The 16,414-nt window shown below is 35.3% G+C and overlaps 2 protein-coding genes across 2 annotated transcripts in view; both read right to left on the bottom strand.

Moving 5' to 3' along the window:
- The window catches only part of LOC140151080 (uncharacterized), a 37,371-nt gene that overhangs the window by 12,877 nt on the left and 8,080 nt on the right, over positions 1-16,414 (bottom strand). The window contains exons 4-11 of the mRNA XM_072173289.1: positions 13,386-13,506; positions 5,472-5,756; positions 4,783-4,925; positions 3,601-3,715; positions 3,041-3,181; positions 1,525-1,629; positions 1,025-1,285; positions 381-475 (exon numbers count right to left, since the gene is read on the bottom strand). Of these exons, the coding sequence (XP_072029390.1) occupies positions 381-475; positions 1,025-1,285; positions 1,525-1,629; positions 3,041-3,181; positions 3,601-3,715; positions 4,783-4,887 (822 nt within the window). The 5' untranslated portion in view covers positions 4,888-4,925; positions 5,472-5,756; positions 13,386-13,506. The remainder of the gene's footprint in view (positions 1-380; positions 476-1,024; positions 1,286-1,524; positions 1,630-3,040; positions 3,182-3,600; positions 3,716-4,782; positions 4,926-5,471; positions 5,757-13,385; positions 13,507-16,414) is intronic.
- The window catches only part of LOC140150269 (hyalin-like), a 30,681-nt gene continuing 19,733 nt past the window's right edge, over positions 5,467-16,414 (bottom strand). The window contains exons 7-8 of the mRNA XM_072172273.1: positions 13,386-13,506; positions 5,467-5,756 (exon numbers count right to left, since the gene is read on the bottom strand). Coding sequence (XP_072028374.1) covers positions 5,467-5,756; positions 13,386-13,506 — 411 coding nt within the window. The remainder of the gene's footprint in view (positions 5,757-13,385; positions 13,507-16,414) is intronic.

Genomic DNA, 16,414 nt, shown 5'->3' on the forward strand with positions numbered 1-16,414 from the left:
GCCTATTTGGATCCCCGCCCCCTAGTGCAAGGGAAAAAGAGGAAAAGGAGGGATAGAAAGGAAAAAAGAGAGGGGAGAGAGGGGAGAGAGGGAGAGATATTGGAATCCATACGATATGCAATACCATACGATTATTATCAAAAAAGCCTGGCAAAATTGTTATTTGGGCCCCCGCCCCACTAGTTTGGGCCCCGCCCCATACAGGCTTGCTCCCCCCCCCTGGAAAAAATCCCAGCTACGCCGCTGCCAATAGTGATATTTGCTTATCATGTCGTTATATTTTATTCCTTAATTTGATTGAAATATATAGTCATGTTCTGACGGGTTATAATGAAGTTATCTATATTTATATTTCCATTAAAAGAATTTAGATAACTCACATCATCCGCCAGATTGGCGGCTTCAGCTATTGCACTGGTAGAATCTACACCACGTAAGGACGAAAACTCAGCACTTCCGGTAACAACTGAAGTGTCTGTGAAATTGAAAATGAAAATGAATTTAAAATGTACATAATTCTAGTGTCCATTTCTATTCGCCATTATCGTCTCCCGTGCATTAGGTTTTTCGTTGCCATATTATCTGAAACTAAACAATAGATTTAGATAATATTGCTCTGGAGCCTCGGGATGAGGGTGAGTAGTATAGGTCTACCCTCAAATTTTAGAAATACGTCTTTTACCAAACTATTCCCTTATATTCCAATAAAATACAGCAGTAATTTTTTTGAATTAAAATATATTATCCAGTTTTGCCAAATGAAACATAGCTAAATCCTTATCCTTTATTTAAGTTAATTTAAGATATTTTTCTAAATGTTCAAACTAATATAATAATTGCAGCAATTAATTATCGATTGTTTTATTATAATTATAACTGTTGCACTCAAAAGTATATGATGGATAATCACGCATAATTATTGCATTATTGAGTCTACGGCTCTCGGGCTAACTGCAATAACTCTTATTAACATCTTTACTCTGTTCACATTGCGCAATGAATTATCTTTATCATAACTTCTTACCTCCTGGTTGTACAACGGTGATCTGGAAGTGGCATCCAGATGCAGAGTTTCCACTAGGATCTACAGCAGAGTAGTACACTTGATGAGTACCGAATCCAAACTCTGTTCCTGATCCAAATGGATTAGCACTAAGGCTAACTGTACTACCAGAGTTATCTGATGTTCTTGGATCGGGCCAGAAGACAGGTACAGTGTCACGTCCTGATAGACCATATACAGTACAATCTCCTGGACAACTTATAATCACTGGTGCTTCGCCATCTATAATAAAACAAAAATAGAACAGTTAGTACACTTTCATCATCAGCAACATCATCAACATCATCATCATCATCATCATCATCATCATCATCATCATCATCATCATCATCATCATCATCATCATCATCATCATCATCATCATCAATAACATCATCATCATCATTACCAGCAAGTCATCGGCATGTGAAAATGTTCAAGAACCAGAGACCACTTGACATGCTTGAAACAAAAGAACTTACCCATAACCGTAACAGTGAAGGCACAGGTATTGCTGTTATCAGCTCTATCAAAGGCAGTGTATTCCACTCTTGTGTCACCAATAACAAAGGTTGATCCAGGCGAGTCTAGAAAAAGAGACGATATCGACATAATCATTAGAATACATTTTAGTTATGTTTGGAATTCTGATTAATTATCACTTGAACGCACTTCATTAAGAGTTACAGCGCTAATTAATAAGTGATACAGCTATATTTTTATTAATGCATTAGGGACCGTTCACAAAAACTTGTAAGGGGGGCCTGATGCAAAAAAATTATCGGGAAAATTTCAAAAATTTCAGGGCCCCCCTTTTTGACATGAAGATTATGGGTCAACCCTATAGAAAAGCATATAAACTTAATTTTTCTAGGAAAATTTGTTTTTCAGGGCCCCCCCTTAGGAGGGTCAAAAATTTTCAGGGCCCCCCTTTTTGCATCAGCCCCCCCTAACAAGTGTTTGTGAACGGTCCCTTATCAAGGAAGATGTTTCTCCATTTCATCCAGACTTTGCAGAGAACGAAGCATAATGTACCTTCATCCGACTGGAGAATATTAATCAGAGTTAATCGACACGCCATTTGTCATCTTTATTGGACTAAGGGACCGATCGTTATTTACGGCAGGGGGGGAATGGGTGTTTTGGCAAAAATATCGACAAAACATTTCGCGTTCCCCCCCTCGCGTCCGCTCAAAATTTTCGCGTTCCCCCCTTGTTTTCCCAATTTTCTCCATTTAAAATTTAACAACCCCCCCTCCTGGTTCAACTAAAAATTTCAGTTTCCCCCCTCAAGACCACAAAAAAATTTCGTGTTCCCCCCTAAATTTACCCATTCCCCCCCCTGCCATAAATAACGATCGCTCCCTAAGCCCCCAATGGCATTTTATCATATCAATATCTACATCTTCATGGTTTTGGAATATATTATTAGGATGTATAATATTATGAAATGTGGTAATGGGGGATGTCTAATACTATTTAATGGAACATGGTTGTTTGATGTGATCATTTATTAATATTTGTAACAAAACATTATTATAATGTTCAATTCTATACCTGAATAATACCAACAGGTGTCACACTAATAAACTGTATCACATATATTTTGTAACATTTTTTAACATAGATTTTCGTTTTTCGATTTTCGTTTCTATGTCAAATTATTCATCGTTTCTGCTTTTTTGTGGTAATTTTAATTCTATAAACTATGCACTTCTGTGCAAATTGAGGGCGCTATTTACATTTATTTTAAATTTAAATTATCCAAATAATATGAGTTCCACCTTACATTTCATGATAAAAAGTTTCTTGAAAATTCCCCTGTCATTTGTCAGTCTGTTTGCTGATATTGCAATACCATTTTACAAATGTCTACCCCTTGTACAGATGCAAACAAGATTTTAGATAAATAGCGCCATCATTGTTCAACTTTTCTTAAAAATGACTCAGTTTTACATGTTATCAAACAACAGTGGGAAGTGATTTGCTTTGTCTTACGCGTCTGTGACCACCTTGGTCTGTCGACACCAGCTCTGAGTTCTGGAGGGTCCCATGGATATGTAGCATAAGGCAGACCTGCACCTGTGTAGATCTCAATATCATCAGGACAGTTAATCCAAAAGTTGTCTCTGTCATAAGCTGAAATGTAAATAATAATATATAAAAACTTCTGTAGACATTATTTGTGTATCACTTATTATTCTTATATGCGATAATGCTCTGCTGCCTAATAATTCGCAAGCAAAGAGCGTTTGCCGTCGCTTGTTAAATTCGGGGAAACATTGTTGAACATCGTGAAGTAGTAAAACAGTTTAATTCCACATCCAAGATACGGGTAACGTAATTTTTCAGATATTAGACGTTTTTATTTTTCAAGCATTTTAATGCATTTACTTTAGAAATAAGAAATAAACTTGTCAACATCAACCAAAATGGACGTGATTTTCCAGGGTAATATTGGTCAAACGTTATATGATAATTAAGCACTTTGACGATATAATTATTAAAACAATATTTCTAAAATAAAACATATTGCTGATACTTATACAAAGACTCACCATTAACGGTAAGAATGAAAGAGCAGAATCCTTCATTTCCGGATGGATCGGTTGCGATGTAGACTATGGTGTACTCGCCTGCGCGGAACTCTTCCCCAGACTGATACTGCTCATTCTGCGAGAGGAAAAAAATTATGAAATGGTACTTATAATATATTTTGAGCACTGTATTGTGATAACTTATTTACAAAGTTTAAAACAAATCTCGGGAAGGAAATCGTCAAATTAAGAATGAAAGCCTTTATGAAATTCCGGTCAAAAAAGTTGCATCACTTTTTGTTTGAGACACTTTAAGGTGATACTACACACCCTGATAATTTTTTGTGACTAATTTTGCATTTTTCTCAAAGAATAACTACACACTGGTAACAAAATTATATTATAGGGACAAGGAATCCAATTACTTCACTGAAATTTCAGTGATTCAAGACAAGTGGTTCATTATATATGTTAAGAAATGAGGTACATTCTAGCAGTACTTCTTTTCCTATCATAAATAACGTACCGCTTGTCTTGAGTCACTGAAATTCCAGTGTAGTAACTGAATTCCTTGCCCTATAATATACATAACTTTTATTACCAGTGTGAGAAAAATGCAAAAATAGTCTTTATTAAAATTTATGAAGGGTGTAGTACCACCTTAAGTAAATTATATGTTCTTTGGCCATTAAAACAAGATGAAATCTACTTGATCATTTCTCTTGTTTTTAAGTGGCTGCATACAGATACTATTTCATTGTTTAGGTTGTTAAGCCGAGTAGGATGCCAGGAGCCAGAATTTTTTTTAGCTTTAGCCATTTTACTAAAAAAATATGGTGAACGTCTGAATATTGATTCATTGACCTATAGAAAAAAATCGCATTTATATTTTCATAGGTCTTCTGGTTCTTGAGTCAAGCCCAATAATATATAAAAATGATTTTTGTGGGTGTATTCTCCTTCCTGAGAAAAAAAATCATGACTTTTCCTTATATCAAGCCTTATGATTTAACTTCATTGAACCCATACCATATTCCTCTTGTCTGTCATCTTTATTTGTCTTAATATTTGAGTGCAAATACTGCTAGGCCATGCTTCCCTGCAAACCACCTTAAACATTTCAGTTTTTGCCAGCGTAAACTTCCGACCCATGCTTATTAAAGGCTTAGATAAAGGCATTTGTTTTTGAGAACTTGCTGATACCTGTATTTGTATTTGAACGTCTCCATCTCCGTCGTTATCTTTAGCTGTTAGTTGTTCCCATTCAACAACAACAGTTGAATCTACGGCATTCAAAGTCCTCTCCATATCACCTGGACAATTGTCAAATACGGGAGCTTCAGAATCTGAAATCAATAATAGTATTGCAACTTTAATTGTAGTTAGCACAAGACTAGCAAGACTAGTAGACCATAAAAAGGTTCTTAAACAGGTAGCCCCGCTTGGCTAGTTCTCCACAGAAGAACTGGCAATACACCTGTTACTTTGATGACAGACAGAACAGAATTTACATGGATAAATTTTAACCTTGATTAATTCCCCAAGGAACTTGGACCAAAAGTGGGTCTTTCACTTTAAGCTATTCTAGAACCTTGAATAGCATAAGGGTTCTGCAAATGCCCGAAAGAACCATTTTAGATATGAACAAGCTTCTGTAAAGACAAGAAAGAAACAATTCAGTGTTCTTGCAATTTCACAGAACCCTAGCCTTCCTGTATGTAGATTCTACATTGTAGAAAACCTAGAATGTTGTTTCTAAGAGTGCACATATTGCATTAAGTATAATATTGCATTAAGTATAATGTTGGTGGTCGAAAGATAAAAAAAAAGTATAATGTTGGTATTTTGATATAGAAAAATGTTATTTTTATTTATTTAAGAAGAAAACTAACCTTGCACAGTGATAGTGAAAGTACATAGTCTCTCTTGGAGAGCCACATCAGTGTAAGAATAGGTTACAGTGTAAACACCTCTCTCTAGGGTTAGTTCCTGATCTTCATAAGGATCCAAGCTTACTAGAAGACTGGGTGATACGGTGAGCTCTACATTGTTGACATTAAATTGATTGTCATCTCTAGCCTGTGGCGCTTCCCATGTGACTTCTGTAGAAGTAGTGCCGGTGTCTGTATAGGCAGTAAAACTCTCTGGGCAGTTGTCGAAGGTTGGATACTGATCAACTGCATCAAAGGAAATATAAGAACTATTGATTAGCGATATTATAACATAAATTGTTCTTTTCAAATATATGACACAATATATAAGACCAAATTATATTATATTATATTATATTATATTATATTATATTATATTATATTATATTATATTATATTATATTATATTATACACGATTTTTGTGGAAAGTAGTATTAAAAGTTTTGTTTCAACAATGAAAATATAAATTTAAACACTAGCTGGATCAAGATGACTTAATAACAAGTTCGTGTATAATCAAATTAATGTGATACAGTATAATCAGTTTAATTTGGGAATTTTCTAAAGTGCTCCAAGATTTGCATAAAAACCTACTTTTTAAATAGTTCCCATCAAAAAATGAGACCTTTCCGGATAACTTCCCGATAGTCACCGGGTAGACACCGGCAAATTTCACATGCAAATTAGTTAGGTAGCGGGTGACTACCCGATAAATTTTTTGGGAAACCATAGTGGATACCTTTCAGGTAATAGGTACCGGATGACTACCCGATGACTTTTTTGGGAAACTAGCGGGTAATTACCCGGTGACTTTTTTTGGGAACTAGCGGATAACTACCCGGTAACTTTTCGGGGACCTAGTGGATAACTTTTGGTGACAATATACCTGGTGACCTCTTTGGAGACTCCCTGTTGACCTTTTGGGGAATGCAGAAATACAAATTCATGAGTATGCACAAATTTATTAGACAGTTAGTAAGCTTATTATTTGAATTGTAGTTTTTGGAGAAATACAACTCTGTAGGCATGGCAGTTGAGCTTATAAAGTGCTATCTTGCAATAAGTAACTTGAAAGTGTACAATGTAATTGTAGTTATTGTACAAAAATATTCTTCTGATGTAATTTGGTTCACACCTTTATAATGTGCATACCTTAATTAATGTACAACCAAATTGTTATGATCTAGCATTATGTATTACAGCATATAGCATTTACAGTACCTAAATGTGATGACACAGCCTATAATTTTTATATCAAATATTATAATTTATTTACAACAAATAGCTTAACATAAAGCTTATATGCAGTTAATTAACACATTAGCTGATGATTAGTAAATTAATTGACATTAATTTACTGTCAAAATCATGTATGATTTACTAGAAAAGATAAACTAAAACATTCAAATGTGTCATATATTAGGTACATTGTACATGTACATTGTATAAAGACTGCATCAATATACAAATCATTTCATACAAATTTTCCTACCTGCATTATCATATGAAATCAAGCATTCAATGCTTTATAATTCCTACAGCATGTTCCAGATTAATTAGTAAACATCTTGTAATGTCCTACATGTAAATCCATACATTTTGGACCACAAATAACTTGAATATTCTGCACAAATGTATTCCAACTGCCAACAGCTAGCTGCTCCATTTTGAATTGATTCAGTGACCTTTGACCATACACCCACCCACAATGCATTCTTAAGATGCTTTAAGCTATTTTCAAGGTCAAATTAAAAGCGGATAACCACCGGGTAACTCCTGCAAATAATCTATGTTTCTGGGAACCTTCTGGGTAACTCATTTGAAATATTTGAGTTTATGGGAGACTACCGGATGTCTACCCGAAAAATTTTGGATAACTTAATTAGGTATCCGCAAGGTATCCGCTAGCGAGCACTTTTGGATAACTCTGGAAAAGGTACCCGAAAGGTTTCTGATGACCACCGAATGGTCATCGGGTGGTCACCGGGAAACTTTTCTTTTTGCTATGGGTTACTGTCGATATTTTATTATCGGCCCTTACTGATTTTAAAGACGTGGTCGCATTTGTACAAATAGAGTGGGATGAAAATTCATAACATCAGTATTCATTATGGTAACAGATAGGGAGAACGTGGCTAAGTGGTTAGAATATTCGTTTCTGGTGCGTGTGGTCCCGGGTTCAATTCCCGGTTGTTGTAACTTGCCGAGGTATTGACTAGGAAAAATGAATGAATTTAACTTGCAACATCCGTAAATTAAGACAGATTTAGACTTCTGCTCCCCATGGTTAATTTAGAATTGGGTTTATAGACCATGAGTGTATTTCGTCCTTCGGAGGGGACGTTAACCTGCGTGTATACTTTTGCATACTTAAGCAACAATTAAGCAGTTATGGGGCCCAAAGTTTAATTTCAGTTTAACTACGATCTCATAATATGAAATTGGTTAATTCTTTTCAAACCTGACTTTTTTGGCCTATTTGTAATGCTTACACATGTCTAAACTTGCACCTAAATGAAATCAGTCAAATTTGTTGTGCTTGTAGGTCAACAGGGCAAAGATCGTCATAAAATCATAATTCATGAATTATCATATCAATGTGTAAGCGCTCTTTAGCAAAATCATAGTTCATTGAATTTACAACCGTATGACAAAACAGGCGAAAATAGTAACTTTTTGCACAAGATTTGCAATATAAAGAGAATTGCTCATTTAAAGGATGTCTCCGGCAATCACAACATTATGCCTCATATGCTAGAAAATTAATTATGAATCACAGACCACGTGGTTTTATTTAAACAAACTCATATTGACCATAAAAACGAATTAAAACAGCGTCTCTCAACACGCGATATTCAAAATTCCTGGGTGCCGAGATTGTCGAGTGCAATGACGTCCCAGTAGTACATTAATGGTTGACAACAATTGAGCACAAATAACCACGACGTCATTGCACTGGACAATTTCGGCGCGGGAATTTAGAATATGGCATGTTGAGAGCCGGGCTGTTTTTATTCATTTTGATGGTCAATATGAGATTGTTTTAAATAAAACCACGTGATTCGTGCTTGATAATTATTTTTCTAACATATAAGGCATAATGTTGTGATTGCCGGAGTCATCCTTTAAATGAAGCTAGTATATGGACAATATAAGTGTGCTCTTTCATTTAATGACATAAAATATGATAAGTATCACTTGAGGTTTTGACTTTTAAAACCTACATTTTGGTCACAAATTGTGCGTGAATAGGTTGATTTCAACAGATTTACCACATTCGCCTTACTATAAACATTGAATTGCGTCACGTGTTGCCCTATTGAAAAAAAAAAAAAGTTTTTAGCGGGTAGTGTTAGCTTTTGTTCGATACAAAAAAATTCTGACTGGATGAAGGGAACACTTGAAGTTTGGACAAAAACCAATCAGAGTTGCCTATTTTCCAGCTAGAAGTTCACACAGCTCTTATGATCCTATGCAGTCAACCATGTAGTGTAAACACAGACTGTGTTCTCTACAAGGTACTGCTGCTTGGACGAAATTGTGTGATCAGGTGTATCGAAGTGGAAACTGTGATCTAAAATAGCGAATTTCGCGATTTTCCGTGGGTGGTTTTATAATACTAAATTCCGTGATTTTCCAGAATGTAATTTTAATTCCGTGTTCACATTCCGTGATTAAAAATCACATTTCACAAATCAAAATTAATTTTTTTCCTTAAATTCCGTGGAATTGTCCGTTTCTCCGCGACACGGAAAACTTGCCACTTTAGCACAGAATCGTTTATAAGAGAATTGTGTTTGTGTCCAAACTTTTCCATATGGATTTTATGCCCCCCTATGGTTAAATACCACTAATTATGTATTACACGGGTTTCAATGGGAAGATGGCTAATTTCGGGTGGAATTTTCTCATATTCAGAACTCTCACAGTTAAATGCCACTAATATCAGGTGAAAATATATGATTTAGATGCCAAATGATCAAAAATTCAACATAGGTTGACCTGAGACTTCTTGTTTTAACGCACTGAACCGTAAACACCTTAAAATGACAGTACGCCCTCGAAGTTGAAAGTTACAATATGGTAGGGCGAATATTTACTAAAACCCGAAACCGTGCGTATGAATTTTGGTACTATTACAACAAAAATGTCATATAATGAGAGAAAATGTACCATTTTGAAGCATCAAACCCTAAAAGTATTTTTTTGGCTATATAACTTGATCAATTTCAGCGATTTTAATGCAGTCTTTTCAGATGCCATGAAAACAAATAGTTACTCGTCGTATTTCAATGTATCGCCCAGGTCTATTAGTGGTATTTAACCCTATAGAACTGTATGTTAAAGGCCAATATAACCAGTGGGTTTGTTTTTTCACTTTACCTTGTAAATTTCAAAATGGATAGAAACCCTTCCCGACAATATTACTAACATTATTTCAGCATTTTGAGTGTAGAATAACAAACTAAAATGTTGAAGGAATCGTACATTATGGCTTTAAAACCAAACTTCAAGCAGTAAAATTGAAATAAATGAATAAACACGATTTTTAGTGAATCACCAACACCTGCAACCAGACCAAAGGAAGATGTACATTACAATTTTGTCCCGGTATATAGAGGCAGGGAAAAACTTCCCCTCTGCCCTCGGTCGGTACGTCTCTGTGCACTTTGTTGTTATAAGCATTGTAACGTAGAATGCGGTATGATAATTACAGGATTAAAGTATGAAATAGAGGCTTTTGGTTATTTGGAAATTGCCCTAAGCCACCATGTAGCTGCTGCAGATGCCTATTATTATTACTACAGACTAAAATCTTGGAAGGAATAGTTTTCTGACATACTGGCACATCACTGGCATGTCACTCAGTGTAGAAAGTATAGGTTTGTTTTTTGTTTGTTCTAACATACCGGCGTTTAATTTGTTTTAATTAGAATTACCACTAATTAATGATTGCAATTTTGTTGTTGTAGCATTGTCTTAACAAACATAAATATATGAATACATGAATACAAGTCCATAGAAAGTGATTTTGAAAAAACTGAAAAAGAAATGGGCATCATTTTGATTCCTTCAATTAGATTTAACCTGGTCAATAGGACAAGTTTTACATGCAAATGAGTGGGTTAAACTGTATTATGTAATAGCATTTCAGGTAATTCTATATGCCGGACTTGTGTTTTTTTTTTTAATCACATACAAAGACAACAATGTTGGAATGGGAGTATCACTAGTAAGATAATCAAATCACACACTTTTCTTGATTAAGGTTATATAATGGATTTTTCAAGGCTTGATTCCAGAGGGGCATAAGTTAATAATAGAAACAGCCATGCAGAAAATAATGAACTCAAGCGTTCTTGGTGTATCAATGAACGAACCTATGAAATCGTGGCACGTGAGTCGTCCTATGTTGCAGGGATAGGGAGGGGGCAACCATGATAGGGGCTGCCGGGGGGGGGGGCGGTTTTCTGCATTACGTTTTGTTACCTGGAGAGATTTGATGAAGTCTCACCTCCTTTTTCAACCAAATCGACGGTAATAACTCTTGTAGTGAGGGATCAACATTTAACCACAAATTGCCTCAGGCAAAACTTACTTCCTGGGAACCAAATACCACACAAGGTCATTTTTATGTAACTCATTGACCCATTTGTGTTATACACTGCCTCTAGCTATAATGACATCCCTATGATATGGTCAACTCATTGACAGATACGAGCCTCAGGAGGGAATTCAATTGTTGATCAATTCTCTCCAGGTAGTGAAACGTAATGGCAATTTTCCGATGGTATTTTCTAAATTTTCAATTTTTAAAATATTATCCTTAGATGATATCTGTCGTGAAATAAATGAATGCTGCTATAGGCTATAATAGGCATAGTATGCCCTGATTATGCAATATATACAAGAATAACTACAACAACAGCAACAAAACCAACAACCAATATCTATAATAATAAAAAAACCGCCAAAAACAATCAATCACTGCAGTCAGAAAGAAAGAAACGAACAAGAGAGAAGACAGAAAAAGAGAAAAGTAAGAAAAAAATAGAAAATAATAGAACTGGACCACAATGGGACTCGAACCCGTACTAGTCGTCGACTCGTCGTCCAGCTCAAAACTATATATTACATAGTCGAGAAGAGTATGGGTCATGCGCGCTAATCGACTGCGCCACGGAGGAATTTACGAAAATTGGTGGTCTCAAACTGACTATAATATGCAGTAGTGCAAGCAGGCTGTTATGATAAACAGCGCATTGCCCCCGCAAAGTCGTACGCATCGATGACGAAAAAACTCGTTTTTTTTGGAAAAGTAGCTTTAATTTGGAATGAAAATGAAATGGTAGCGTAATCGACAGACAGTTGAGAAATAATGTTGGTAGTTAGATGTCAAAATTAATGTTCCACAATCAAGATATCGAAAATGTAACAAAACAGTTTTTTCTCAAGCAAGATTCTCAAAAATGTTCCCCCAAAACGGGCTTTTAAAATTTAATCGGTACTTGGTTCTTCCCCATGGCAACATTATTTCTTTGATCGATTTGTAGTACAATACAAAAAAGAAGAAAACAGCCACTCCGCGTGGTTTTATACGGGGCGCACATTTGAAAAAACGTCATGGAACGCGTTTTTGATCTTGTGAAGGATTTAAACGAAGGATTTTCAAATTTATTCTAAAAATTTGTATACACACGCAAAAATAATGTTAAGCTACATCCAATGCACCAACATTTCACTCGCTGCGATATTTGATTACTGAGAAAATTCTGTTTTAGAGAACAACTTTACGTCTTTTATACTTTTTTTATACGTTTCTTTGTATAACCTTAAACCCACTCTGCAGCAATGAATGTAGTTACAAGTCTTGGACTTGGGTTGTTCCTTCATACATACTGGATTTCACATGCTCAATTGACGCACATAGTAGAATAGATTTGAGTTGTAGTCTTTTATACATATGATAGGCCTATGTATAATTTCCCATGCCGAGTCGAACTCAATTTGGCCACGGACTTGGCTGGGTTTTGTATTCAGGTATTCATATATTTACTAATGCTCTTTAACAATGATAGTGCTATTTGATTTCAATGATCTCCAGTGATTCTTCCAAAATTGGGAAATTTTCAAATGCGATTTTCTCAAAACACTGTTTTTTTGTGATGTGCTGGTATTCTAAAATAGCGACGAATCGATGTTGTATTCGAAGCATATGCCTACTTTTTATGCGGGAGAATTGCAATTTGTCTATCTTTGTTTTTGTACCAAAAGTAAAATAAGTTTTCAAAACAAGACGACTGGGTCGTTTATTTACTATACCTGAGACTTGTATAGGTCTTAGTGTAGTTGTTTCAGATTCTATATAATATCATGACTATATAAGCTAAAGTGGCAAGTTTTCCGTGTCACGGAGAAACGGACATATCCACGGAATTTAAGAAAAAAAAACCCGGAAAGCACGGAAAACGTGTTTTTCCTTGAGAAAAATAAAAAGGAAGAAAAAATAATGAGAATGGGAGGTAAAAATAATGAAAATGAAGTCTGTCTTTAAAGATATCAACCTTAAAACAACTAAAAATATAATGCAAGTAACTTCTTTTGTAAATTAGTGAGTAGACATACACTTATATTTAATTTTGATTTGTGAAATGTGATTTTTAATCACCGAATGTGAACACGGAATTAAAATTACATCACGGAAAATCACGGAATTTAGTATATAAAACTACCCAAGGAAAATAGCAGAATTCGGTGTTTTAAATCACGGAAAACTTGCCACTTGAACATAAGCCTATCGCTAAAGAATTGTACTCATTTGGAGCGCCAGGTTATTTAAAAACTAAAAATTAATCTAAAATGTTAAAACTCACTTCTGACTTCCACAGTAAAGGAACATTCAGCAGTATTTCCAGCATTATCCTCAACGACGTAAGTAATACGTTGGATGCTCTCAACTTGAAATCGAGTGTCTCGTGTTGGAGTAACAGTAACCTACAGAGATACAAAAACGCGGAATTTGTGACGCCATAAACCAATATAGTCGTTAAAATGTATATTTTGAAATTGTCATCAGAAGTGTTGACCGTATGAATGTATAAGAATAAGAAATGTAAAAATTACAACTGATTTTGTTGAGGGTTGAAAACCAAACAGCCTTAACCCACATTTGGGTGATTTTGAGGTTTTTTGGTACCAAACTAATCCTTACCACTCATGGATTCTCAGAACTATAAGCCTTAAAGGATCGGATAGCGACGTTTGCACTGTATTTATTGTGGGACCTGAGAGCACATCAGATACACCACATTGCATTCTGAATACGAGGAATGTCCTGCTGGTATCAAATAATAAAGACCTACGCTTTTTAGGTGCTTTGGGGAAAAAAATCTTCAATACAAAAGGTCAAAATTTATATAATTGCCGGCTTTTCCTTCCAGCTACATACACTTTTAGTACATATCATTAGTTTTATAAAGTTTACTTCAAGGACTGTTAAATGTCAAAAACATAAATTTTTAATAATTTGCAATAAAATATGTATCAGATCGCGAATTTCAAAAAATCTAAATTATTTGATAACAGAAGGATTTGGTGTGTCTGATATGCTCTCAGGCCCCACAAAAATACTGTGCAAACACTACTATCCGATCCCTTAACTCAATCACTCCCTATTGAAACTTAAGTTCTAATTCCATATTGCCACATCTCATAGAAACAGTTTAGCCTCTATCTCATGAGTTACGGCTTTCTGGCCCTTAATGGCTAGGACAGCATGAACACACACTCTCTTTATTCACAGTACATAAATGATAATCTATTCGTTGATTCCTGATTCCAAACACCAACTCAAGTGCCTGTAAACCTGAAATCCCTTTAAATCTAATTAAGTTATTATTTAAGTTTCAAAGGTCTTTATCTCATGTTTGTATATTGCTACTCAGAGGGGGCTCTAACTCATGAGTTACATCTCACAGCGTCATCATCCCTACATGTATATCTTCGGAAATTGCCATGATAGTAGGGCGAATCCACTTTTCTGTTCCGCTGTGTTTAATAGTTTCGAGATAGGGGCCGAGGAACTCAGGCTAAGCACACCACCTGTACGATATTTTGATACATTTCTTTCGCACTACGAATTTCATCAGCTGAAATGACTCATTTTAACGATCTGCGCAGGCTAATTACGCGTCTTTAACGTTACCAAGTTAAGAAAATTTAATTTTTGTCAGTTTTTGTTTTCAACGCACAGACTAGAAGTTCAAAGCATAGACAGGAGCTTACCATATTCTTTCAACGCATTTATTCAACTTCAAGCTCTACAATAGGTTTTTACAATACCAAAATGACGGGATATATTCAAGGATTTGAGATGTCATCATAAATTGAATATCAATAATAAATACATCACCATGCATGTTATTTTTTTCACTATAGCTAGGAATAAATACCAGAAATGATTTCAAGTGGCGGTTTTCAATTCATCTCAATGCAAGTATGTGCTTGAGGAATGTGCTCTTTATTGTTACTGAGTTTTCAATTCTATACAGACACTGAGATACTATTCTAATTGCAAGCTTTATTATTGTCCGACATTCAACAATAGGATTTTGCATGGATATTTTGAAAGACAACTCATAGCTGAATTTATTACGGTACATCGCTGAGCTATAGCAATTGGTCTTTAGCCAATCAGCGTGTTTATAGTGAATATACCGCATTTTGAGTATCACTTATACGATAATCCTTGTATGTGTACCGACACAGTTACCGCACAAATTATATACCAACTCACACCACTCCACGCCATACATAAATTCTGCCAGTCACATTTCCCCAATATGAAATTTTTTTAAAGTAAAATTTTAATTTTAATTTTACTTCATTAAAGTTTGTCGGAGGCGGGGTTCGAACTCACGGCGTACTGCTTTGGACACACTATGAACCCAGCGCCTTAGACCAATCGGCCACTTGTCTTGTTGGAATCCATTTGAAACTTATTTGAAGATATAATCGCAACTTCAACATAGGCCTACCACGTGACAAGCAAAGGCAGAAAACGTACCATATTTTGGAATTTTATTTGCCTAAAAACATTAATGTGTATTATTAGCACTCAATTGTTGTTAACTGCGTGTTCTATAGGCCTATACAAAAAAATCCAACAATAAACATGATAAATGGGTGTCTATATGGACAATACATTAAATCGATTTTGTCACATGCTCGTGTCTCAGTACATTTCCATGGTCAGTAATAGAGGAACCTACCATTTTTCTTGTATACACGTTCGACGTTTTGATCAAGTATGTGAATAATCGACATTAGACCCTTAATGTTTTTTCAGGAAATAAAAGATTAGATTACCATAAAATTCTCTGCCTCTTAAAAGCAGGGGCTATTTTAACGTGTCTCACCGTCACGTTCGGGCAATGAGATAAAAGTGTTGATGAAGTAGAGTGCGTTTCAAAAATAAAAAAATTGACATTTTTACCTGAATGTGACCGTAAGAAAGGCTCTACCATTGTCTACTACTAAAGCATATCTACACGGATTGTTAATTGTCACTGCACGAATATTTTATCGCGACACGTACGTGACGGTGAGGCACGTTAAAATAGCCCCTGCTTAAAAGACATCAAATGTGCCACAATTGGGTATCACGAATAGTTATATATGATGTGCAGTTAATATTCATATTTTCTTTTATACAGAGGATGCTTCAGTTTTGACAGGAAAAATATTTTCTTGAAAACCCTCTCACTCATTTTAAAAAGGTAACCACGCTTCCCTAGAATGTGCAATAAATTAGCATTAAAATTTTTCTTATTCTAACAGCAAGCGTTTCTAGAATGCAGTATGGCGAAATGTGGTGTAATACCAACTAACATTATCGTGCATT

Source organism: Amphiura filiformis, chromosome 4 (genome assembly GCF_039555335.1).
Source record: "Amphiura filiformis chromosome 4, Afil_fr2py, whole genome shotgun sequence".
NCBI classification, from domain to species: domain Eukaryota; kingdom Metazoa; phylum Echinodermata; class Ophiuroidea; order Amphilepidida; family Amphiuridae; genus Amphiura; species Amphiura filiformis.